The sequence below is a fragment of the Jaculus jaculus genome, chromosome 18 (genome assembly GCF_020740685.1).
Source record: "Jaculus jaculus isolate mJacJac1 chromosome 18, mJacJac1.mat.Y.cur, whole genome shotgun sequence".
NCBI classification, from domain to species: domain Eukaryota; kingdom Metazoa; phylum Chordata; class Mammalia; order Rodentia; family Dipodidae; genus Jaculus; species Jaculus jaculus.
In genome coordinates, this window is record NC_059119.1 from 39065488 (window position 1) to 39093479 (window position 27992).

The 27992-nt window shown below is 38.4% G+C and overlaps 1 protein-coding gene and 1 pseudogene across 1 annotated transcript in view; one reads left to right on the forward strand and one right to left on the reverse strand.

Annotated features, from left to right (window-relative positions):
• Psme4 (proteasome activator subunit 4) overlaps positions 1 to 27992 on the reverse strand; it is a 159730-nt gene that overhangs the window by 56013 nt on the left and 75725 nt on the right. Inside the window, exons 21-32 of the mRNA XM_045137278.1 lie at positions 24387 to 24442; positions 22813 to 22869; positions 22554 to 22609; positions 22365 to 22463; positions 19698 to 19760; positions 19501 to 19596; positions 17479 to 17610; positions 14190 to 14399; positions 10365 to 10501; positions 9310 to 9363; positions 8790 to 8919; positions 6461 to 6542 (exon numbers count right to left, since the gene is read on the reverse strand). Of these exons, the coding sequence (XP_044993213.1) occupies positions 6461 to 6542; positions 8790 to 8919; positions 9310 to 9363; positions 10365 to 10501; positions 14190 to 14399; positions 17479 to 17610; positions 19501 to 19596; positions 19698 to 19760; positions 22365 to 22463; positions 22554 to 22609; positions 22813 to 22869; positions 24387 to 24442 (1172 nt within the window). The remainder of the gene's footprint in view (positions 1 to 6460; positions 6543 to 8789; positions 8920 to 9309; positions 9364 to 10364; positions 10502 to 14189; positions 14400 to 17478; positions 17611 to 19500; positions 19597 to 19697; positions 19761 to 22364; positions 22464 to 22553; positions 22610 to 22812; positions 22870 to 24386; positions 24443 to 27992) is intronic.
• LOC123455747 lies at positions 1262 to 1985 on the forward strand (annotated as a pseudogene).

Here is a 27992-nt window from a genome sequence, read left to right on the forward strand (position 1 = left end):
TAATACATGGTGAAAGAAATACCTTCCATGACAAAACTCAACTTTACAACTATATGAACACAAAACCAAACATAACGAGGGTATTTCAGGAAATTCTCCACACAGAAAAATCAAATAATCAACCTCAAGTACCTACAAGAAGCAGATCACATTAACCTAACTCAGAGAAGGTACAAAAAACTTTAAAGCCCATGAAAACAGCAAACCACATAAACTAACATAATATGACAGGGCTCAAAATCAAACCCCACAGTCATTACCCTAAATATCAATGGCCTTAATTCACCCATCAAGAGATATAAGCTAACAGGGTGGATCAGAAAATTAGACCCCTCAATCTGTTGTCTTCAAGAAACCCAGCTCATCACTAAAGACAGACACCTATTCCAAGCAAATAGAAACAAGAAAACAAGAAAAAAGCAAGCATAGCCATACTAATATCAGATAAAACAGGCTTTAAACCAAAAATATTCAAAAAAGACAAAGAAGGCCACTTCCTACTGATCAAGGGAACAATCCACCAATAGGATATTAAGATCATCAATCTTTATGCACCAACACAGGTGTACCACAATTCATAAAACAAAGCCTATTCAACAATAAAGCAGAAATAACCACCAACACTATCATAGTGGGGGACTTCAATACACCAGTAACAACAATAGATAGATCATCCGAACAGAAACTCAACAGGAAAGTGAGAGAGCTCAATTAAACCACAGAACATTTAGACCTAATGGACATCTACAGAACATTCCACCCCAAATCCATGGACTACACATTCTTCTCAGCAGCGCACGGAAACTTCTCTAAAATAGATCATACACTGGGTCACAAAGCCTGCCTCCATAGATATAGGAAGATTGACATAATTCCTGCATAATATCAGATCACAATGCTATATTGCTAGAAATTAACAACAAAACACCCACCAAAAATCCCATCAGCTCCTAGATACTGAACATCACACTTTTAAACAATGAATGGGTAGTAGAATAAAAAATGAAACAGAGTAATTTCTAGAAATGAATGACAATTAGAACACATCGTACCAAAACATATGGGATACAATGAAGGTGGTCCTTAGGGGAAAATTCATAGCACTAAATGCCTTCATAAGACAGAGAACCTCTGGGCTACCTGACCACTCATGCACCTCCAGCTTCTGATCCCATATAAGCCAAATGCACAAAGTGATGCAAGCATGCAAGGTTGCACATGTGTCTGCAGTTCAACTGCAGTGGCTGGAGGCCTTGCGAACATGTCTCGGCCTGTCAGAAATAGGAAGGTCGTTGATTATTCACAGTTTCAGGAATCTGATGATGCAGACAAAGATTATGGAAGAGATTTGGGCCCTCCCACTAAGAAAATTCGATCATCTCCTCGAGAAGCTAAACATAAGAGGCGATCTGGAAAGAATTCACAAGAAGATAGTGAAGACTCAGAAGAAAAAGATGTGAAGACCAAGAAGGATGATTCTCACTCAGCAGAAGGCAATGAAGATGAAAATGATCACAAAAATGTGTGCCCGCAACGGCAGGCAGCCATCTAAAGCAGCATCTAAACAGAGAGAGATGCTCTTGGAGGATGTGGGCAGTGAGGAAGAGCCAGAGGAAGAAGACGAGGCACCATTCCAGGAAAATTCTGGCAGCGATGAGGATTTCCTAATGGAAGATGATGATGACAGTGACTATGGAACTTCAAAAAAGAAAAATAAAAAGATGGTTAAGAAGTCCAAACCTGAGAGAAAAGAGCAGAAAATGCCAAAACCCAGACTAAAGGCTACAGTGACGCCAAGTCCAGTAAAAGGCAAGGAAAGGTGGTGCCCCACAGCTTCAAAGGTGTCAAAAGAAAAGACGCCGTCTCCCAAAGAAGATGATGATGAGCCAGAGAGCCCTCCAGAAAAGAAGGCGTCTGCAAGGCCTCCACCCAAGAAGTCTGGAGATGAAGGGTCTGAAGATGAAGCCCAGTCTGGGAAAGATTAAAAGTGATGATGGTTTGGGGAGAGATTTCATTAAAAAAAAAAAAAAAGCAAAAAAGGGGAAAATAGAAAGCTACATAAGATAGAACATGGTATTGGCTATGGCTTCATGGGCTTTCAGTGCTTGTTTCCATTTGTTGAAAATAATCACTCTCTCACACACACGCACAGAAATCCACTGTATGTTCAAGTGTTTAAGTTACCATTTTGTCTGTTTTTCTCTTCTCTTTGCGAACTCTCCCCCCCAGTGGAAGCCATGTCAAATTAATCACTGGATTGATGGTTCATCTTTTTACTTTAAAAATTTTTTTTTGTTTATTTTTATTTATTTGAAAGTGACAGAGAGAGAGAGAGAGAGAATGGGAGCGCCAGGGCTTCCAGCCACTGCAAACGAATTCCAGATGCATGCACCACCTTGTTCATCTGGCTTATGTGGGTCCAGGGGAATTGAGCCTCGAACCAGGGTCCTTAGGCTTCACAGGCAAGCGCTTAACCACTAAGCCACCTCTCCAGCCCTTTATTTTTAATGGAAGGTATGCCACAACTATAAAGCAAGAAGATCTGAGACGGACACTATGGAAACTGCTTTTTGCTAAAGAATAGCAAGTTGAACAGTAATCAAAACATAACAGATTTTAGTTAAAAATGATTGCTTCTTTCTTTTCCTGTACTTTTTAAAAACCAGTTGTTATCTAACCTGAGTTTATACACATAAATGTCCAAAAAACAAATGACTCTAAACTTGCACTGATGAGGCAAGGAGGTAAACATGAATTCTGAATTGTTACTGAAAGTACTCATGTTGTTTCCTGTGGAATATGTGAGGAATAGGGTTCCTGAGCTTGCATGGGGATCTGGAATTTCTTTTTTTATTGTATAACTATTCTTAGACTCAGAGCCAGTGATCCTGTTATTCCGCTATTGTCCTTAATAAGCTTAAAAATACAGAGGTCGCCACAATTAAAATCACTCCCAATTTCATATTTCATTCTCCAATGGTCTGTGTTTTTAGAATATATATGTACGCTGTTTGTTGGATAAAATTTTACCCAGAATCAAAAAATTAAAAGAAAACGAGAGAGACGCCCTAGAATTTAAATGGCAAGATAAAGCTACGCATCTGGATTTCTTTCACACTGATAATGTTAAGGTTTTAACCAAATAAAATTCCAGCTAATGTGAAGCTCAGTTAAAAAAGAAAAAAAGAGAGAGAGAAATCCCAAATCAATAATGTAAACAACCACCTAAAGGCACTGACAAAGCAAGAACAATCCCACCCAAAAAGCTACAGACAGAAAGAGATAATTTAGATCACAGCAGAAATTAATGAATTAGAAACTAAGAAAATAATTAGGAAATTTGATGAAACAAAAAGTTGGTTCTTTGAAAAAATAAACAAGATCGACAAAACCCTGGCCAATGAAAAAAAGAGGTGCTTCAAATTAACAAAATTAGAAATGAAAAAGGAGAGATCACAACAGACATACGTGAAATTGGGAGAATCATTGGGTTTTACTTCAAAAACCTCTACTCGACAAAATTGGGAAATACAGAGGAAATGGATAAATTCCTAGACACATACCATCTACCAAAGCTAAACTCAGAGAAGAATAATCTCCTAAACAAACCTATCACACCTATCAAAATTGAAATGGTGATTTAAAAAAAAAAAAAAAAAAAAACTCCCCCAAAAGAAGAATCTAGGACCAGATGGCTTCTCACCTGAACTCTATCACACTTTCATGGAAGAACTGAAACCAGTCTTTCTCAAACTGTGCCACACAACTGGAGATCAAGGAAAGCTACTCAACTCCTTCTATGAAGCTACTATCATCCTAATACCAAAACCAAGCAGAGTTCCCACAAAAAAAGAAAGCTATAGGCCTATTTCCCTGAAGAACTTAGATCCAAAGATCCTGAACAAGATACAAGCAGAATTCAACAACACATCAAATCCATTATCCACCTTGATGAAGTGGGCTTCATCCCAGGAACACAGGGATCATTCAACATATGGAAATCACATAAACAAGGCTAAACACAAAAACCACAAGATCGTTTCGATAGATGCAGAAAAGGCCTTTGACAAAATATAACATCACTTCATGATCAAAACGCTAGAGAGAATCGGCATGGGTGGTTTATATCTTAACACAATAAAGGCTATATACAAACTCCTAAAGCCCAAATAATGCTTAATGGAGAGAGATTAAAGGAAGTCCTATCAGGACAAGACAGGGGTGTCCAATCTCACCTCTGCTCTTCGATATAGTTCTGGAAGTCCTAGCTCAAGCAATAAGAAAGGACAAAGAAATAAAGGGATACAGCCTAGATGTCCCTCAACAGATGAGTGGATAATGAAGATGTGGCACATTTATACAATGGAGTTCTACTCAGCGGTAAAGAAAAATGAAGTTATGAAATTTTCAGAAAAATGGATGGACCTGGAAAGTATTATACTAAGTGAGGTAACCCAGGCCCAGAAAGCCAAGCGCCACATGTTCTCTCTCATATGTGGATCCTAGCTACAGATGATTGGGCTTCTGCGTGAGAATGAAAATACTTAGTAGCAGAGGCCAGTAAGTTAAAAAGGAGACATAAAGGGAAGAGAAAGGAAGGGAAGAGGATACTTAATGGGTTGATATTGTACATATGTAATTACAATGAACGTAATGGGGAGGTAATATGATGGAGAATGGAATTTCAAATGGGAAAGTGTGGGGGTGGGGAGGGAGGGAATTACCATGGGATATATTTTATAATCATGGAAAATGTTAATAAAAATTAAAAAAAAAAAAGAAATAAAGGGATACAATTTGGAAGGAAGAAGTCAAGGTAGCGCTATTTGCAGATGACACGATTCTATATGTAAAAGACCTGAGATCCTCCATTTTAAAACTCTTAAAGGTGATAAACTCTTTCAGCAAAGTAGCAGGACACAAACTAAATGCACAAAAATCACTAGCCTTTCTATATGTAAATGACAATAATACAGAGAAAGAAATAAGGGACATGGTCCTATTTTCAGTAGCAACAAAAAAAATAATATATACCTTGGAATAACATTAACCAAGGAAGAAATAGAAATCCTCATCCACTGTTGGTGGGAATGTAAGATGGTACAACCACTTTGGAAACGAATATGGGGGCTCCTAAAAAAAAACAAACTGACTATAGAGTTACCAACAGACCCAGTAATTCCCTTACTGGGCATCTACCCTAAAAGTTCCACACCTCAGCTCAGAGAGATTTGTTCAACCATGTTTATAACTGCTCAATTCATAATAGCCAAGAGCTGGAATCAACCCAGATGTCCATCACTAGATGAATGGATAATGAAGATGTGGTATATCTACACAATGGAATTCTACACAGCAATAAGGAATAATGACACAATGAAATTTGAAGAAAAGTGGTTGAGTCTGGAACAACTTATTCTCAGTGAATTCATCTAATCACAGAAATATAATTGCCACATAGTTTCACTCATCTACAGGTCCTAACCTGAATCTACCCAAGTCACCGACGTACCTACCAAGCATCTTGAGGACTGGACAATAGGGAAGGTGAGGTTATGAGGGGGGCATAAAACTGGACCCAAAAGGCAATGGTACCATAAAACTCTACATCCTAAAAGACAGACCAAACGGATAGATCTCCACCAGGCCCTTAGAGAGAACACCAGATTCACAAGGCCCTGGAGACGGTATGAAAAAAAAAAAAACAGTTCATTATCTCTTCCTATTTCTGCTTCTCTCTCCCCCTCCCCTCCTCTCTTTCCCTCCCTCTTCTTTCTCATCTCTCTGTTTTATATCACTTATCCAGTTCTTCCTTCTCTTCTTGGCCGCTGACCTGTAACTCCCAGTACCAGCAGGTGGTAATCATCCACAATGAACTTTTGATCATAGAGACCTAAAAGGTTTCCCAAAAGAAGACAGATTTATGTCACAGTGCTTTAGGACCCACCATAGGTTAGTGGTAAGACCCTACTGCTGAAAACACCATACACTGTTGGTATGTCACGTGGAACGACATGGCGGGAAGCTGTCAGTCCTCAGACAGCGTGTCTAGTGGTGGAAGGTGCTACATGAGTGACTGGGGGATAAAGACCAGTATCCGTCCAAGCAACGAATGGTCTGACCTACTTAGCAGCAAACAACCTAACGTGATGCTCATACAAGTGCAATAGTGGCGCATACCCTTGGTGGGAAACCAACTACTCTTGATTTTGCTAACTGATCTGCTCAGTGGAACGGAACCCATAGCTGGAGCTGGGAAACAAGTCAGAACCATAGCCCAAAACGAGCCCGCTCTCCACTAAACTATCTCTAAAAAACAATGGTTATCCCATTTATCTGGTGCTAACTTTACTCTCCGTTGGAGAATCTGCTTCTCTTTTTCAGATAGATGCAGATTCTAAGGAGAGAACCACCCCATCATACCTCAAAAGTTTTATTACAAAGCATTGTTCATACTTACTGATCTCATAAGGATTGATGGTCAGCTTTGTGTGGGTTCTCTTTAACTGCTTGAGAATACCGGCCACAGCTGAGATTGACATCTACAAAACAGGTAACATGTGTGTCAGCACTAGGACACTGTAACAAGCTAACCGCTTTACCACAACAGAAGTTAGATATTCTTTCTGTCAAAAATACTTCCCCACAAAAGGAACCCTTATTGTGTTTGACTGCGAGAGCATAAAACTGGTATAGCCACTATGGAAAAACTGGAGAGATTTCTCAAAAGACTAAAAACAAATACTTTATATAACCCAGTAATATCACTCCTGGGGCTCCCGATCCATGATTATTATTGCTCTATTCACAATAGCAAAGAAAGGGAATCAAGTCTAGATGTCTACCAAAAGGTGAATAAATAAAGACCTTGTGGCACATTTACACAACAGAACTTAAACCATAAAGAAAAACAAATTATGAAATCTAGAAAATGTAAGGATCTGGAAATTATTATATTAAGGTGCTCAGACTCAGAAAGACAAACACTGTAGGTTCACTCCACTAGGAAATTCCAATTTTAATTTTATGTTGGAGTGAATGTGAATATAGAACATGAAATAGAGAGGGAAAAAGAGGTTTTAATAAGGGAAGAGAAAGAACAAAGAAGGAAGGAAGCAGCAAGGGTAATGGGAGTCCATGAGACAGGAGAGCAGAGGGTGACTGCGGGGGGGGGGGGTACAAGTAGAGTAGAGTGGGGTTAAAGGGGGAGAAAGAAGACAGGGAATCAATAAATATGCATGCAAAAGTCAAAATGAGGGCTGGAGATATAGCTTAGTGGTTAAGGTGCTTGCCAGTGAAGCTTCAGGACCCAGGCTCAATTCCCCAGCACCAATGTAAGCCAGATGCACAAGGTGGCACGTGGGCTCATTTGCAATGGCTACAGGTTCTTGCATGCCCATACTCTAATTGTCTCTCTGCTTGCAAATAAATAAATATTTTTTTAAAGAAGAAAACCAGAATGAGACCAGCTTTCTATGTTAATAAAAAAGAAAAATAGGGCTGAAGAGATGGCTTAGCAGTTAAGGTGCTTGCCAGTGAAGCCCAAGGATCCAGGCTCAATCCCTTAGTACCCATGTAAGATAAATGTACATGGTGGCGCAGGCATCTGGAGATTGTTTGCAGTGGCTGGAAGCCCTGGTGTACCCATATTCTCTCTCTCTGCCTCTTTCTCTCTCAAATAAATAAAAATTAAAATAATAAAAATATTAAAAAAAAACAAAACTAGGCTGGAGAGATTGCTTAGTGGTTAAGGTGCTTGCTTGACAAAGCCAAAGGACACAGATTTGATTCCAGAGCACTCAAGAAATTCAGATTCACAAGGTGGTACATGTATCTGGAGTTTGTTTGCAGTGGCTAGAGGCCTTGGTGCACCCATTCTCTCATTCTCACTCTCTCTCTCTCAAATAAATAAACAAGTAAATAAATTAATTAAAAAACAAAGCTGGGTGGTGTGCCACACACCTTTAATCCCAGGACTCAGGAGCCATGAGTTCAAGGACAGTCTGGGCTAGACTGAGATATAACCTCCAAAAAAAACCAATCAACAAAAACAAAACAAAACAAAAAACAGGGCTAGGGGGATGGCTGAATGATTAAAGGCAGTTGCTTTCAAAATCTATTGGCCCTGGATTCTATTCCCCCAGTACCCATATAAAGCCAGATATACAAATTGGCAGATGCATCCCGAATTTATTTGCATCTGCAAAAAGCCCTGGTGTGCTCATTCATGATCATTCCCCCCTCTCTCTCTGCTTGCAAATAAATAAAAATATTTAAAACAACAATTTAACCCCAAGCCCATGACACTGGAGACAGCCAGGGACATCTGACTGGGAAGGGTTACTAATGGCTCTCTCTCATGCACCTTCATTTATGCCTGCCCCTGCTGAAAGAACCTCACTCCTTCCTTTGCCAGCTCTAGACCAGCTCACTGTTTACAAATGTGCCTCAGAGTCATTTAAAGAATTTTTCTCTTTGGTAGAAGGCAAGGCCAGGCAGGATGCCCAAAGTTATATATTTATGTTTTTTCCCTCTCGCTATACACATTTTCTGATTTTTCAAAGTCAAACTTATCTATTAGTCCATTAATATATTCCTTGCTACCATTGCCAGTGTTGAAATATATAGTACCTGGGCATGCCCTAAGCAGTTGGCGAATGAATTATTAAGAGATGTCAAATCAATACATTTCAAGATATTTACTATGGCATGTAATGTCTGTGAAGAATTTAAAGAGTTTTGGTAATGTTAACTATTCTCACACCCAGGATAGTGGGTAAAATAAGTACCTTTCGAATGACAATTGCATCATGGTTGAGGTTCTCAACAAAAAAACGTATAGCACGAAGAGGCAGCACTCGGTCATCTCTTAAGAGTAGAGACAGAAGGCCAATGCCTATATGTTCGAACTTCCATGGCCTTAATGGAGGAAGGACACAGAAAGCACATTATACTTAAAACAGAAAATCAGTATTTGGAATTTTTTTTTTTTTTGGAGACAGGTCTTACTACATAGTTAGCTGGCCCCAAACTCACAATCTTCTTGCCTCAGCTTCACAAGTGCTATGATTATAAACACATACTAGTATGCTCAGATCTATATTTCAAATATGTTACAATTTCAAGTTTCTCAAGAATCAAGTCTATTGAAGATGCCCCTAAAGCTCTCCTCTATCCCTTTCCTTTGGTCTTCCAACATACAAATCAAAGCAGATTTATGTAACTAGTCATTCATAGCCTTCAGTATACAAAAAGTCTACAGCAGTAAAAACAAAAGCTTTGAACAGAAAAAAAATATTTTATACTCACAGATTTCTTTGTTCCACACCATCTAGCAAAGTGTTTACCAAATTTTCATAGTTCCTTAAAAAAAGTGTACAGGTACTGTTTTTACCATAATATTAAAATAATCCTCAAATAATGTAATATAAATTCAAATTATGGCCACATTCACCTTCCTTCTACTTTTTACCACCAGAATGAAAAAGGCCTACCAAGAAGGAGGCCAGAGTAAGAGAGGATGTATAAGCAGAAACACTAGGGGAAAAAACATAACAGTAAAGTATAGTAACATCTAAACTATTTTCTTTACTTCAGGCTCACCATTAATTGCCAATCCTCCTGCCTCATTCTCCCACATATTGGCATTACAAGTATGTATCACCATGCTCAGCAAACTGTTTCTGTCTGGATGAGCATTCAAAAGTAAAAAGCAAAATTGAGTCAGGAGTGGTCTATTGTGTATGCTGGCTATCTGAAATCTACTAGGTGGGCTACAAGAATTTATTATTTATAAATACATCCTGGACAGCAAGCTGAGTTGTAGGGCCTGCATCTTGGCTCCAGTATTTGGGAGGCTGAGGCAGGAGGATTCTGTAAGCTGAGGATTTTGAGATGAGACTGAGCAACATAGTGGATCCTGTCTAAAGGTTCTCAAGTAGGCATAATCATATATTAGTTACAAAGTAAGCCAGAAACTGAGTTAGCAAGGTTCCTACTTTCATTCTTATCACTGACTTGCTTTCACTCTCAAAATCCAAAAGCAAATTACTAATATCCTGATACTAAATTTAAGCAAAAAGTAATTACTTACAGTTATGTGTTAAACTTGAATTTAGGATTTAGTTTCTGATGTGTACTTACACTACCTTTGGCATATTACCATCTTAAAAAGATACACTATTTTATTTTTAACATGAAAAATTTTACTTCAATACAAAAATGAGAATTAAAGCTCTTTACAATAAACATCTATCTTTTTTGCATTTTTCCAGGTGTCAAGCCAGTAAGTGCTTAGGAACATCTATTTTAGATTTAACTTATTCCACAATATCTTCTAACTTACAAGACAATTCATTAATTACCTTAGGGCATCAGCATTCTTTTCTTGTTGGCGTTTAAGTCCTTCTTTAATTTTTTCTGGGCTGGGCAACGACTGGTTAACAGAAGGATTTTTTGATTGTTGAAGTAATTCTGCTATTGCAACACATGACTTTGGAATCTTATTAAAGAAAATAGAGCAGGAAAAAAGTAGAGTCATGACTTATAGCATGGATTGTTAATGTTTAGACATGAAGTACAGAGTCCCCAACCTCACCCTTCAAGCACTGAAATCTTTGTTCTCTGTGGTCAGAGGTGGGTGTTTGGGGGAAGTGACTGGGTCATGAAGGCTCTGCCTTCATTAACTGGTTAATCACTGATGGATTCAAAACTTGATCACTACTAGGAACTTGGAAGCTGGCACCTACTGAAGGAAGCAGAACACTGAAGACATGCCTCTGGAAGATAGACCTTGGTCCTAGCTCCTTCCTCTTTTTTTTGGCTGCCTTGAGATGGAGCCTCCTCCACTACATGCCTGGACATAGTGTTCTGCCTCACCCAAATAACAAGGCTAAAAATTCATAGCCAAAACAACTACTTTTTTTTTAATGTAGGGTATCACTCTAGCCCAGGCTGACCAACTAATCACTATGCAGTCCCAGGCTGGCCTCCTACTTACAGAGAACCTCCTACCTCTACCTCTCAATTGCTGAGATTAAAGGCATGAACCACCACAGCACTCAACTTTGACTAAAACTTCTGATGCTGTGAGCAGAAATAAATCTTTCCTCTCTTAAGTAGATTTTTATGAGGCACTTATCCCGGTGACCAAAGGCCTTGCTAATACATGGATGACTCTTAAAGATATCATACTAAGTGAAAGACACCAGACACAAAAGCCAACATTTTATGATTCCATTTATATGGAAAGTCTATTAATGGGCAAATTCATAGAGGATAAAAGTACTTGTTTCCAGGAACAAGAGGTGTAGGGAAATGTGACTGGGTATAACATTTATTATTAGGTGATGATCTTCTGGCATTCCCAATAGTTACACATCTCTGTATATACACTTATGAACATAAAACTATAAATATTAGGGCTGGAGAGATGGCTCAGCGGTTAAGCGCTTGCCTGTGAAGCCTAAGGAACCCAGTTGGAGGCTCAGTTCCCCAGGTCCCATGTTAGCCAGATGCACAAGGGGGCGCACGCGTCTGGAGTTCGTTTGCAGAGGCTGGAAGCCCTGGCGCGCCCATTCTCTCTCTCTCCCTCTATCTGTCTTTCTCTCTGTGTCTGTCACTCTCAAATAAATAAATAAAAAATTAAAAAAAACTATAAATATTAAATGGATGAATTTTATGGTATAGGATTTTTAGGTCCAATTATTATTTTTAGAAGGTGATGCTTTGTCTATAATTACAGCACTCAGGAAATGGAAGAAAGAGATTCAAGAGTTTGAAGGCAGCTTGGGGTAACAGTGAGACCTGTCTTAGGGGCAGGGAAGAGAGGTTGAGTGTGGATACATAATCTAATGATGGTTGCAAGCCGTAAACGGCAATTCATAATTGACCTTAGGGAAAAAGGAACTTATGTATCCTCACCATACTTTTCTCCATTCTGATAGATATGGGGTATAAATATACACTTCAAAAATCCTAGGTCAGAGCGGCTATAGAGATGGCTCAGTGGTTAAGGTGCTTGCCTCCAAAGCCCAACAACCTGGATTCAATTCCCAAGTACCCACATAAAGCCAGATGCACAAAGTGGTGCATGTGTTTGGAGTTCATTTGCAGTGGCTAGAGTCCCTAGCTAGCATGTCATTCTCTCCTTCTCTGTCAAATAAATTAAGTAAATAAATAAGATAAAGAGAACTAGGGCAGAAGTATCCCATGCAGGTGGATAATGCTGTAGCCAGAAATCATGGATAGTATGGCAGGGGTGGGGTAACTTCCAGTGAGTTGCTAGCCAGGGAGGCTCCTGATGTCCCCAGAACATTATAAGCCATTACCAAGGCTCTCGATTGCCCACCAAAACTAGATGGTAAGACCCTATTGCTGAAGATTTCACATGTTTGGGCTGTAGGTCACTGGGAAATAAAGCTGGAATAGAGCTGGAAGTCTCATCCCTGTTGACTAGCTGTCAAGATTGCTGGAAGGGGCTATGCAGCAGGTGACATTCTGGAAGACAGAAGTCACCAACAGTGTTAACCAACAATGGATCCTGTAAGCTTTATAGCTGGACAGCTAGGCTAAATGTGCCAATTGGTACAATAGTGGCATGTCTTTCATGGGGGAAAATACATGCCTGATACTGAAAACCTAGTCAAACACTTTATATCTGGGGGCATTATAAGACGTAGGAGAGTTATGACTACTGTTGTCTGGCAATGGATATCTTATGCCCACCAAATACTTATTTATGCCCACACATTAATACTACTTTCATGTTTGCTTAGAGAAGCTTCTCTTTTAAGCTGATAGTAACCACTATGGTGACACAAACCAAAGTGCTGAGAACTAGAGACAGTGGAGTGTCTAAGACAGTAAATGTCTAATACTAAGTGAGACATCTCTATCACACCCTCTAAGGCTCAGGGTCCATTTTGGAGGAAGTGGTAGAAAGAATGTAAGAGCCAAGGAAGGGTTAGAATGCTATATTCCAAACACAAAATGGCCTTAATATTCATGACCTCACAGTGCCTGATATTTACCTTCATAATAGAAGGGGGGGGAGGATGATATCAAAGTAGAAAAGAGACTAATTGGAAAGAAGGAAGTCAATGGAGAGTGGATTTGGGAGGGGGAAAATGAAGGTGGTGGGAGGGAATTATCATGGTTAATTGTCTATACTTATAGAAGTTATCAATAATTTTTAAAAATATAAGTTCTTAGAAAGCTAAGAATGGTAGCCCATGTCTAGAATGCTAGCACTCAAGAAGTCAGAGACAGGGCAACTGCCATGAGTTCAGGGCCAACCTGGGCTACAGACTGCTCGCTGGTTAAAGTAAAGGCACTAGCTTGCAAAGCCTGAAGCCTAATGCCCCAGATTTGATTCCCCAGTACCCAGTAAAGCGAGATGAACTAGGTGGTGCATACATCTGGAGTTTATTTGCAGTGACATGAGGTCCTGTCATGCTCACATTAACTCTCTTTCTGTCTCTCCAGTAAATAAAAAACATTTTTTAAAAAAAGTATATAGCTGATCTTTTGTGTCTTTCCATTTGAATACCAACGAACCTTATGTCTATCAAAACATCTGTTAATTTTCTGTATTACAAATTATATAAATAATAACTAATCTAAAAATCTAATGGACTTTTGAAAAGTTTGTCATAAACTGGGGCGGTGGTTCAGGCATGTAACAATAGCATTTGGGTGGCACGGGCAGGCATATTTCTGAGTTGGAACTAGTTTGGTTTATACAGAAAATTCCAGACTAGCCAGGGGCACAAAGTGAGATTCAGTTTCTAAAAAGGTAAGGAAGGGGGCAGGAGGTAGGGGGCAGGAAGAGAGAAGGGAAGATAGTAGATGGGAAGGAGAAAGACACAGAGAGAGAGAAAACACTTTGATATGGATACACATGGAACAATGGTAGATGTAATAACCTGTTGCATCTTGAATGTGTTCTTTTAAGAAATGAATTTGGCATTGGTAGAAAATGACCTGGCTCTCTCCTGTACATGTTCAAACTTCCTATTCTAGCCTGTTACCTACAACAATGATCACAAAAATGCATTAAATGGAAAGAGAAAAAGCAATTGCCTTAAACAAAATTACAATCACAGACCAAGATTATTATTATTAAAAGACATGCAAAATAAACAGTAGTATTTCCATTAAAATTTAGATGAAAAAAATAGTTTGCTTACTGTGAAGTCCAAGCCAATTGTTTCATACTGCCTATGAATCTTTTCTGCAAGATCATCAAATAGTCTCACTATTGATGGCTTTTCCAGTGACATTGCTTGGCTAAGCCCTGAGGAAACAATTGCCGGCCAAGTCTGTACAATACAATCCCAATCATGAAGGTTTGCCAGGCACACACCACTATGGTTTCCAAGGAGACAATACAAGGCACCCTACGAGAACAAATACACTTATATAAAAATTATTATAAAAATAACTAATTAGATGATCCCACTGCACCGATACAATGTTTTAAAATTGACACTAGGGCTGGAGAGATTGCTCAGCCATTAAAAGTGCTTGCTTAAAAGGCCTGATTTCCCAGGTTCAATTCCCCAGTATTCAAATAAAGACAGATATACAAAAGTGGTGCATGTGTCTGGACTTTGTTTGCAGTGGCATGAGGACCAGGCATGCCCATTCTCATATTTTCTTTTTCTCTCCTTATAAGTAGTAAATAAAAATATTTAGGGGCTGGAAAGATGGTTCATTGGTTAAGGTGCTTTCCTACAAAGCCTAACCACCCAGGTTCAATTCCTCAATAAGCATGTAAAGCCAGATGCGCTAAGTGGCACATGCATCTGAAGTTTGTTTGCAGTGGCTAGAGGCCCTGGTTCACCCATTCTCTCTCTCTCTGCTTGTAAATAAATAAAATATTTAAAAACATAAAATTAACACTGATTACTTCGATGCTTGCTAATGATATGTAAAAGAGGTTCACACATTGAACATGTTATTTTTAGAAATGAACTTGACATTCATCTAGTTGATATTTATCAATATTTTCTCTATGCCATTTAATAAAGGGTTTTCTAAAAGAATGAACCATTAGGAAATACAGAAAGGTAAATAATGTTTCTAAGATGCTGGAGAGATTACTTAGCCTAAAGACCAAGGTATGATTCCCCAGGACCCACGTAAGCCAGATGCACAAGGTGATGCATGCATCTGGAGTTCATTTGCAGTAGCTGGACTCAATGGTGCATCCATCATTCCCTCTCAAATAAATAAGTAAAAATAAAATGTTTAATTAAAAAATGTTTCTAAGAACATCAACTGTATCCTTATTTTCTTTCTACTATCATAAAGGCTATGAAATGTACCACTCAGTATTTCAGGACATAATGCTTGAAATAGTTTATCAAATAGTAGTTAACACCCAGTTGTTAAGCATTTTACTACATAATAAAAATGTAATTTGTTTCAACATGTAGTTTTTACTGACAAAATCCAACTAATCAGAGTTAATTCCAAGGAAGCAAGTATTCTCTTTTTTCATAAAAAGAATGATTAGTATCAACATATTTTGTTATTAGCAGAAACCTTATTTTCACATGGTACAAATTTGGATTCTTATCCAGTCAGTATTCCATTCCTCTGTATAGGTTCTCTGTAAGGTCACCAGGAGCCTCAATTTTGCTTACCTCATAAAGACTTTTCAATTTTGATTTTACTTGATTTCTCTAATTTTGTCTATATAAAATGTTCTTGGACTGGAGAGATGACTTAGCAATTAAAGTGCTTGCCCACAAAGCCTAAGGACCCAGGTTCATTTCCCCAGAACCCACGTAAGCCAGATGCACAAGGCAGCACATGCATCTGGCGTTCATTTGCAGCGGCTAGAGGCCCTAGAACACCCATTCAATCATTCATATTCTCTTTAATAAATAAATAAAATATAAAAATTAATTAAATGCTCTTAACAAGGCCAACCAATATACTATCCATAGAGTTAGAACACTAAGATCATTTCTAAAGAACATGCAACACTGAGGAGTCAGCAAACTCTGTATATAAAGACTCAGAAAGCACACAGGTCTCATTTGGTATCAGTCTCAAGTATGCATCTGTCACTGTAGTATGAGAGCAGTCATACAAAACTACATAAAGGAGAGGACATTGTTGAGTTTAGTAAAAGCTCACTTATAAAAACAGGTATCTGAGCTGGGCGTGGTGGCACACGCCTTTAATCCCAGCACTCGGGAGGCAGAGGTAGGAGGATTGTTGGTGAGTTCGAGGCCACCCTGAAACTCCATAATGAATTCCAGGTCAGCCTAGGCTAGAGTGAGACCCTACCTCAAAAAAAAAACCAAAAAAAAAAACCAAAAAAAAAAAAAAAAAACAAAGAACAACAACAAAAAACCCAGGTAACTGAGCCTGGCTAAATTTGTTGACTGCTATCTTACAACCCAACGTCAAAAAATACGCTTAGTGTTCACGCTCCTATTCTCCTGAAAGGTGGCACTACTGAGTCGAGTCTTCCCCATGGAAAGATCGCTCCTTGCTTTCTGTAACTGTTCATTTCATATCTTTCTGTTTCTCTCACTCATATTTTACAGATGCCTTCTAATTTGTCATTTGTTTTGAGAGGGAGTCTTGCTGTACTGCCTAGGGTGGTATTAAACTCATAGGCTCAAGTGATCCTTTTACTTCAGTCTCCCTAGTAGTGGGAATTCAGGTACATAACACTATTTTCAGCTCCTCTTAGCTTCTCAAAGAACTTCTCACTATGTCTCTTGGCTGTCTTCTCACTCTACTCTCTAAGCCATGCTCAAAGGTTCAACTATCATCATACATGCAAAAGGCTCTTTACATTCACATGTTTATGTCTAAGTGCCTCTGGGGACTACAACAAGGAAATTACATTTCTTTAAGCTAATGCATCATCTATTCATTCTGTTCAACCTGTGTGTGCTTGCTAGCTAGCTCCTTCACTCATTCCCCTGTAATTAGCTGAACAATCCAAGAGCTTAATAGGTATTTACATTGCCTAGTCCCTCACATTCAATCACCAAGGCCTGTTGGATTTGCTTCTAATGATCAAAGCAATTTAAGTATCTTACTTAAACTCCAGTGTATCTCTAAAATGCAATATATGCCTTATCTTGTGTTCTTTCCTTCTCTCTCTCTGCTCCAATTAAGTCCTTCACACTTACCATATTTCTTATTGCCTCAGGGCCCTTCCTTCATATTGCTCACGCAATTCAATTTAGCTCTTTTCTCAGCAAAGCCTACACCCTATGTTTACTTTATGATAATACTAATCACAAACATAGATAAGTAATATGAATTGAACTAATGCCTTCAAACTGAAAACACATTTAAAAACACAGATGTACAGATAGGTGACAAAGCAAATATAACATTTTTAAAATATAGAATCTAAATAGTTGATGTGTGTGTGTGTTTACTGTAGAATTCCTTCAACTTTCATGTATATTTGACATTTTTCATAGAACAACAAATCTATACCTTGAACTGCTGTTGTGTGACATCTTGTCTATCGGGCCTTAAGAACTCCAAAACCAAAGGAATGATATCTCTGCAACAGAAGTTATATGCTCCCAAGGCAGCAAAAAATGTTTGCTGGGCCTTGTTTCTCACCTGGGAAAAATATTAAAAGTGAAGGATTAAAAAATATCTAAATGAAATATAAAAAACAAAGTGATGACTATTTACCTAAATTAAAAAGCTTATCAACGTACACACCCCCAAACTGAACAAATAATATTAAAAGACAGGTGGTTATCATCAGCCATATCCACAGTTTAGTTCTTAAGATGAAAGGGAGACTGAACAACACTGAAAAGCAATCATCTGGTAGCATAGCTACGCTAAGTAAGCAGCAGACAATGGCTCTACTGAGTCACTAGTGCTGAAACAAATCATTTTTCTCTATCCACAAACAGAAAGTTACAAAGTTAAACTAATTACTTATACATGAATCTTTTATTTTTTTCTATATGCTTGAAGATAATCTCCTGGTCCAATAATACCTTGAAGGATGACCCCCACAAGTTATAAGGTACCAGTGCCCTAAAACCTAAGCATAGTGCACACAGGAGAAGCCATATATGGCCTTCAGAGAGTACCTTCAAACAACATCATATTAATACAATCTAAATTTTAATTAAAAGAGCCAGGCGTGGTGGTGCATGCATGTATTTAATCACTGCACTTGGGAGGTTGAGGTAGGAGGATTGCCATGAGTTTGAGGCCAGCCTGAGACTACATAGTGAATTCCAAGTCAGCCTGGGTTAGAATGAGACCCTACCTCAAAAGATTAAAGAAGAAAAAAAAAAAAAAAAGCCTGAAGCCAGGCACGGTGGCATATGTCTTTAATCTCAGCACTCAGGAAGCAGAGATAGGTGGATTGCTCTGAGTTTTCAAGGACACCCTGAGACTACATAGTGAATTCCAGATCAGCCTGGGCTAGAAAGTGAGACCCTACTCCCTATCTTGAAAAACCCCAAAAAAATTTAATTAAATTTTTAAAAAAGTGGCTGGGTATGGTGGTGCATGCCTTTAATCCCAGCACTTGCAAGGCAGAGGTAGAGAGATCTCCTTGAGTTCGAGGCCACCCTGAGATCACACAGTGAATTCTAGGTCAGCCTGGGTTACAGTGAGATCTACCTCTAAAAACCAAAACCAAAATAAATAAATTTTTTAAAAGCCTACAATCATTGGAAATTCAAAAGTATTTTCAAAGCCAGTAGTTAGGTGAGCCTAGATTTTATTTGTGATTCTTTTGCTTCCTGGCTGTAACACTATAGGAGAGATTATTTAAGCTCCATTGTGAGGGTTAGAGAGATGGTTCAACAGTTAAGGTGCTTGCTTATAAGGCCTGAAGCCTGGGTTCAATTTCCCAATACCCACATAATGCCAGATGAACAAAGTGGTGCATACATCTGGAGTTCATTTGCAGCAACAAGAAGCCCTGACTGCCCATTCTCTCTCCCTTTTCCTCTCTCCTTGGTAATAAATAATACTTAAGACCCACTGTTAAAATGGGGACACTTAAAAAAAAAGGGGGGCTGGAGAGATGGCTTAGCGATTAAGCGCTTGCTTGTGAAGCCTAAGGACCCCGGTTTGAGGCTCGATTCCCCAGGACCCACGTTAGCCATATGCACAAGGGGGCGCACACATCTGGAGTTCATCTGCAGTGGCTGGAAGCCCTGGCACGCCCATTCTCAATCTCTCTCTCTCTCTCTCTCTCTCTCTCTCTCTCTCTGTCACTCTCAAATAAATAAATAAATAATGAACAAAAAAAATTAAAAAAGAAAAGAGGTAAAGCTGGGCATGGTGGTACACACCTTTAATTCCAGCACTTAGGAGGCAGAGGTAGGAGGACTGCCATGAGTTTGAGGCCACCCAGAGAATACACAGTGAATTCCAGGTCAGCTTGGACCAGTATGAAACCCTACCTAAAAAGGAAAAAAAACCACAAAAAAACAAAACATGTGAGAGAGGACAAAGTGTTTAGATAAGCTTTACCTGACTGTACGAACTTGTTGATAATCGAAGAAGATCTCTGATCAGGTCTTGATGTACTCTTTTGTACTCACAACCCTCAACTGTTAGCATCCGTAACTAAAAATACACAACATAAATCAGGTCTCAGTATTTATGACAAACCACCATTCATCTAGAAGGCTAGCATTTTAATGGTTATGACAGAAAAAGATACTTACCTCATGCTGCAACATTACTCTGTCAATTAATAATGCTCTGATATGTTGCTTTTTCCCATGAAGCTAGAAAACAAAGTAACATACATTTTAATTGCTTTCCCTGAGTGATTTCAACAATGGATTTCTATAAATCCTTTAATAAAAACTTATCTTTAAAAAAATAAAAAGGGCCACAGTGGGATGGTGAGTGCTGGTGGTATTTCATTCATCTAAGGCCATCAGGCTTATGGTTTATAATATACTACCTCAATTATTTTTATGGCCAATAGTAGAAAATTTCATATTTGGCCTTGAGAAATAGCTCATTCAACATCCTGATTTCTTCTGGTTAATTAATGGATCCATGCAGAGGAGAACAAAAATTATCCTTATAAAGTTAAATACTAAAAGAACTAAGCCTGGTGGCACATGCCTTTAATCCCAGGCAGTTGTAGGAGGATCACTGAGTTTGAGGACAGGCTAGGACTATAGAGTGAGTTGTAAGTCAGCCTGGGCTAGAGTGAGACCTTACCTCAAAAACAAACAAAAAAAAAGAAAGTTCAAAAATAGCCTTGGGCTAGAGAGATGGCTTAGCGGTTAAGCGCTTGCCTGTAAAGCCTAAGGACCCCAGTTCAAGGCTCAAGTCCCCAGGACTCACGTTAGCCAGATGCACAAAGGGGTGCATGCATCTGGAGTTCATTTGCAGTGGCTTGAAGCCCTGGCATGCCCATTCTCCTCTCTCTCTGCCTCTTTCTGTCTGTTGCTCTCAAATAAATAAATAAAAATAAAAAAAAATTTAAAATAGCCTTTAAAGACAATTGTTCAACTCTATTACATTTATATATCTTTTCATGGTAAACACATGTTTTCTACAGAATACAGTATCACTGACATTTTAAAAAAGTATTTCAGCTCTTACCCATATAATCTTCTCCTAGGTCACCAAAAGACAGACACATTGGGCCTCAAAAATTGACTTCCCTTTACACCTATATCACATAGTCACAAACATTCACCACCAACCCTGCACTTCCACTTTTTCCTCAAAAACACCCTTTCCATAGCCTAACAGCAATAACTTGATACAGGTTTTTTTTTTTTTTTTTTTTCTCTCTACCTGGATTCTATGTGAACTGTTCTCTAGGTTTCCATTCTCAGTCTCTTAACACTTATTTTTTACAGTTGTGGTAGAGCTTTCTTTTTCTAACAGTCAACAAACTGAATATTGATCTCTTCTATAGTCTAATTAAATCCACCTTAAGACCACTGAGGTGGGTATGGCAGTGCATGCTTGTAATCTCAGCAACTCAGAGGCTGAACTGGGAGGATTAAGGCTGGCAAGGGCTAACACAGCAAGGGTCACAAACAAAACACCAACCACTTTTTGTTGGCTTCTTCTAATACTATTTCCTAAAACATGCTATAATACATCTTATATCTCCCAACCTTTACACATAGTAGTCCCTCTGCCTAAAATATCGAGCACATAGCCGGGCGTGGTGGCGCACGCCTTTAATCCCAGCACTCGGGAGGCAGAGGTAGGAGGATTGCCAAGAGTTCGAGGCCACCCTGAGACTCCATAGTGAATTCTAGGTCAGCCTGGGCTAGAGTGAGACCCTACCTTGAAAAACAAAAAAAAAAAAAAAAAAAGGAAAATAAAATATCGAGCACAACTAACATACAAACTTTATCAATTCAACTTCGCTACTAGTTCCCTGTAGAACTGCTATGATAGTTCCATACTTCCTTGGGCACCTTCCCCCCAGCTCCCAAACAAGTTATACTGACTTACATTGGAACATGAATGTAACACAAGCTATATTTTTCTCAATTTACATAAATGTCATGACTATGAACAATAACTCCTATTTTAGGGGGCTGGAGAGACGGCTTGGTAAAGGCACTTGCTTGCAAAACCTGATGGAGTGGGTTTGATTCATTACCCATCTTTAGCCAGATGCACAAAATGGCATCTGGAGCTTATCTGTAGTAGCAGGGGGCCCTGATGAAATCATTCCTTCATTCATATTCTCTTTAATAAATAAATATAAAAAAGAAAACTTTTTCTATATCCATGATGCTTTTAGCTTCATGGCAGAGGAGAAAGAGAGAAGAGGGGGAGAGAGGGACAAAAAAGCGAAGGGGAAGAGGGAAGGATAGGAGAGAGAAAAAAACAGGTACCCCAGGACCTCTAAACACTGCAAATTCCAGAGACCATCTTGTGCATCTGGCTTTATGTGGGCACTGGTAAACTGAATTCAGGTCGGCAGACTTTGTAAGTAAGTGCTTTCAATTCCTGGGTCATTCTCCAGCCCAATGTGATGTTCTTAAAGGCACTATTTTTACATATTGGGAAACTTGCTATGGCAAACAATCCCCAAATCAGGCCTAGTACACATCTTTTAAAAAATATAAATTCAGGGCTGGAGAAATGGCTTACCAGTTAAGGCACTTGACTGGAAAGCCTAAGGACCCAGGTTTGATTCTCCAGTGCCCACATAAGCCAGATGTACAAGGTGGCACATGCATCTGGAGTTCATTTACAAGTGGCTAGAGACCCTAGTGCACCCATTATCTACCCACCCCCAATAAATAAATAAATAAATAAAATTTAAAAATTAAAAAGAAATCTGTATTAAGCATCTTTTAAAAAAACATAAATTCAGACTGTAAAGTGAAAATACTAACCCGATTTTCCATTGATTTCTTTACTAAGTTAAAACTTTTCCAACGGGAGTCAAATTCATGTTTATGAGATCCTTGGAATTGTAAAAGGTCTCCAATAATCTGTGTTAAAAATTTTCAAATTTTATTTTCAAGCCATTAGTTAAGCCCAACCATATTAACAATCATGAGAATCTAAAATGATGACTGTACCTTTATAATAAGAAATAATGACTTGGTATCATCTTCTGAGTTATCAAGTATGTGGGCTTAAATGGGAGAAGAAAAACAACACTGAGCTATTTTACAATACAAACTCCAACCTATTACTTAAAGAAAAAAAAAGAAAAACACTGATAATCTTCTCATTTAAATTAAAAAAAAAATAAGTAAAAGCACACATGATCAAATCCTTCAAATTCCTAAACACTAGTACAAGTTAAGTTACAGATATATATACAAATATACTTACTAAGAAGTTTCCTTATGACTCTAGCAATTGCTTCTCTGTGGTTCTCTCTGGATATATCTATTTTTGTAAAAAAAATAAAAATTAGTATCATTAACACATTGATTGCTCTTCTTAACTGCAGTTTAGAACAAGACCCTTCTTAAAATGTAAAGTGTCCAACAAGAAAATCAAATGGGTTTGCCTTTCCTGGCTAGATATGACACAAATTAACTTTCAAAACCTCCTAGCTTAAACATGGTATGGCGGCAAACAATTATAACCTCAATACCATCGATGATAAGGTAGGGAGACGGCATATGCACGGTTAACCTGACATACACAGGAAAATTCTGACTCCTGACAAGCAAAGAAAAGTCAGATGCAGTGAGTCATACCTAAAATATCAACAGGTAGAAAATGAAGGTAAGAGGATCAGGAATTGAAGGCCAGCTTTGGCTACATGAGACCCAGTTACAAAATAAATATAAAATAAAAATTAACTACTTTACAATTTTTTTTGTCTGAAATGTGGGGGAGGGCAGGAGGAGTAAAAAAAAAAATGCCACTGTTGGCAGTATTTCCAAGGCCCAAGCTGCTAATTAGAGACCACAAATGCACAGGATTCTCTATGTTAGGGGTAAGCCAAATCCAATAGAGTTCCACACTTCAGCAACTGTATGTACTAATTTCGTATTAATTTAGCAACTTTGTGTACTAATTCTAGTATTAGCTCACCAGTAAGAAAGTATGCTTCATTTTTATTAAGGTTAGATTCCAAACATTAAATTAGCACAACAAAATGCTTCACATAATTTGTGTTTGGTGCTAGGAATTGAACCAGGGCCTACCTCAGGCATGTTAAGCATGTGTACTACCACTGAGCTATATCCCCAGCTTGGTTTCACAAAAGTAATAATGCAATATTAAACTGCTGGAAGTATCTGTCTCTCAGTAGTGGAGCACTTGCTATTGTGCATGAAGATCTGGATATAAAATCCCCAGTACCACACCAAAAGAATAAATAAAATAAAATTTAACTCACTATTTAGAAACCTACAAAGAATACTAGAATATATAGGTTACAATAACCTCATTCACATGAATGTAGCAGTCCTATAAGGATGTAAAGCATAAATGATCATTACAACACGTAAGCCTGCTTTTGCACATTGGAAGCCTTTCTTCAAAAACAGCAAAAAAAATGCTTGTTGTGTAATCAGTTCATTTTATAAAGCAAAGAGATCAGGGGCTGGAGAGATGGCTTAGTAGTGAAGGCACTTGCCTGCCAAGCCTAAGGACTCATGTTTTACCCTCCAAGTTCCATATAAGCCAGATAACACATGCAAGGACATACATGCATACCAGGTGGTACATGTGTCTAGAGTTCAATTACAGTGGCTGGAGCCCCTTGCATGCCAATTCTCTCTCCCACTCCCTCCCTCCCTCCCCCACCTCACATAAAAGAAAAGGCTTGCCTCAAAAAAGAGACAGAAAAAGAGATCTGCAAAGTTGGAAAAGCTTAACTATTACATTAATCTTTCCAGAATAACTGACAAAACAGTTCACATAGATCACTCAGATAAGTACTCACATACCATATTCAAGTCCACTATACAACTTTGTTTCCTCCAAGGACACCATACTTGGAACCCTGTATAAAAACACAGAGTGCTTGCATTTAAGAATAATACCAATGCAAAGGAGAAAGACTCATTGGTACAATGTTTAAAATGAAGACAGAGTTTATTTAATAGAACAACAACAACCTTCAATATTTCATTTCCTTATACTTCTGCATTAATGCTAATTCAGTCAGAACCATATTATCTTAAAGAAAATAACAATTTAGTATTTCTAACAGATAAATTCACCTCTCAATGGAATGGAATGTGATATTGATAATTTTATATTCAAATGAAAGGAATTAAATCCACTACAATCATTTATACAATGAAAACTCAGCATCATTATCATGTAATACTTTAAAACTAAGTCAAATTTTACTGAAGCATGTATAGCAGACAAGGCTTTCCTTCTGAAAGACAAAAGGAGTTCACATGTAAAAATGCTACAAACTGGGTGTTAATCCCAGCACTAGGGAGGAAAAGATAGGAGGATTTCTGTGAACTGAGATCAGTCTGGGGCTATAGAGACCCTACTGCCAGAAAAAAATAAATGAAAATAAAAATACTACATACCCTAACTAAAGATATGCTACAAGCCAGGTGTAGTGGCTTATGCTTGTAATCACAACATTTTAGAGACTAAGGTAGGAGTTCAAGGCCAGCCTGGGATCCAGCTGCTACCTTATTTCAAAACAACCGGAGAAATGTTCTACTACAACCAGACCAAACTAGTAATTCATTAACAGATTAAAAGGTTACCTTTCAAGAATTTAAGAGAAGATTTTTTTGTAAGAGTAAGAATTTATATATCTGAAATATAAATTTTCTTCAATAAAAAGTACATTTCAATTTCCAATATCTTATTTCACATAGAAGATCCAGTTCAATAGCTATTCTTTCGTTTTTTGAGGTAGCATCTCCTTCTAGCCAGGCTGACCTGGAATTTACTATGTAGTCTCATGGTGGCCTTGAACTTATGGCCTTAAACTGCCTCCTGAGTGCTAGAATTAAAGGCGTACACCATCACAACCAACTCAATAGCCATTCTTATGCCAAGAGGAACATAGGCACAAATGTAAAAGAATCAAGGTGAGGATATACAATACAGGGCAAATTCATAAACAGAAACTGTTACTACTCAGCTCTATTCAACAACACTACACAGCACTTATGATGAAGAAAACATTATTTTTAAATCAACATAGCTGCCAAACATTTCACCAAAAGAAGATGAATTCAATGGGTTATCTAAACTGTAATATTTGACTACTATAGTAAATAAATAAATGCCAGTTGCTTATTTATATTTCTCTTCACAATTAGGGCCTAAGATAGCAACACAGATGAATGGCTCTTTTTCATTCATTAACTTTAAGCCTCATTAATATTTTATAGTCTTTCATACTATTAAGTGATAAGCTTTTCAGAGAATTTCTAAAATTTGCTTTTTGTTCTATAAAACTTTAAACAATGGCACTTGCTTGCACATCTGAGCATCTTATACATTTTTGTATGTTCTGAAATACATATGTACACAAAATCTGATCAGAAATATCAAAATAAGATTTATTATTGTTGTTGTTGTTATGAGCTTCAAGTCTCTGCTGAAATTAGATTCTATCATCAAAGAGAAGTTTATATTCGAAGAGTAACAATATGGCACAGGCATCACCAGCCCTTTCCTGGAAGAGCATAGTTTAGAAAGGCTTTTTATGTGCTAGCAAAAGAACAGATATCCATCACTTCACTGCTGATATAAACCCAAGGAGTTTTCTAGTAGAGAAATACAACTGTACTTTACCTAGTCTGTGCTTATTGCCACGTAATACTGAGTCAAGGTTTAGATCTCATGAGCCACACCACTCTTATGGCTCAGCAATTAAAGGCACTTGCTTGCAAAACCTGATACCCTGGGTTTGAATCCCCAGAATCTATGTAAAGCCATATGCATAGGCACATGTGTCTGGAGTTTGTTCACAGTGGCAATTTTTTCTCTTTCTCTCACTTGTAAATAAAAAAATATTAAAATACATAAGATTAAAAAGCAAACTACTGGGCTGGAGAGATGGCTTGGCGGTTAAGCGCTTGCCTATGAAGCCTAAGGACCCCGGTTGGAGGCTCGGTTCTCCAGGTCCCACGTTAGCCAGATGCACAAGGGGGCGCACGCGTCTGGAGTTCGTTTACAGAGGCTGGAAGCCCTGGTGCGCCCATTCTCTCTCTCTCTCCCTCTATCTGTCTTTCTCTCTGTGTCTGTCGCTCTCAAATAAATAAATAAAAATTTTCAAAAAAAGCAAATTACTATGTTATTATTTTCCACAATTTTATTGTCTCAAAGATGCATTTCTGGCTCCAGTACCATCATAGTGCAATCACAATTAAACACAAACTTTTCTCCTTAATATTTTATTTATTTACTTTTACTTGGGAGAAAGAGACAGAAGAGAGAGAAAGAATGGGCACTGAAGGGCCTCTAGCCACATTCCAGATGCATGTGCCACCTTGTGCATCTGGCTTTACATGGGTCCTGGAGAATCAAACTCAGGTTGCTGGGTTTTGCAGGCAAGCACCTTAACCGATGAGCCATCTCTCCAGACCTTAAAATACAAATTTTATCTTAGAGGACTAACACTAATTTGTTAAAACCTTATCATTCTGAATTGCTTTCATATTACAAAACTGGAACTATTAATTTACCCTATTTTAGTTATTTTATTACTAATTTTGTTTGTTTTTGAGACAAGGCCTCATGTAGCAAAGGCTGGCCTTAAACTGGCTACAAAGCTAAGGGATAACCCTGAATGATTTGTGCTGCCTCCCATCTCCAAGTGCTATGGTAACAGTCTTGTGCCACCATGCCCAGTATATGTTGTGCTGGGAACCCAGCACCAAACACAGGGCTTTGTACCTGATAGGCAAGCACTCTACCAACTGAATTATATCCTGAGACAACATTAATCCTACATACAAAACAGGATACAAAAAACAAAAGATGGCTTTGGAAAGGACATGGTGGTTAATGGCACTTGCTTACAAAGCCTGTCGGCCTGGGTTTGATTCCCTAGTACCCACGTAAAGCCAGAGGTATACAGTGGTACATTCATCTGTAGATCATTTGCAGTGGTGGGAGGCCCTGGCATGTGCGTGTGTACACATACACGTACTTTCTCTCTCTATCTCTGCTTACAAATAAGTAACAAAAATATTCTTTAAAAATCATAAAAACTCAGGCTAACCTGCTTTTTACGATGTAGTCTCAGGGTGGCCTCGAACTCACAGTTCCCCTTTTCACAACTACCTCCTGAGTACTGGGATTAAAGGTGTGTTGCCCCCATGTCCAGTTTATTCCACTTTATTTATTTATTCGTGAAGGGGAGGGCGGAGGGGGGGAGAGAGAAAGACAGAGAGAATGGACATGATGCTAGGGCCTTCATCCGCTGCAACCAAACTACAGATGAATGTGCCACCTTGTGATCTGGCTTACATGTGGCCTGAGGAACTGATCCTGGGTCCTCTGGCTTTGCAGGTAAGTGCCTTTACCACTAAGCTATCTCTCCAGCCCTTATTTCACTTTTTAAA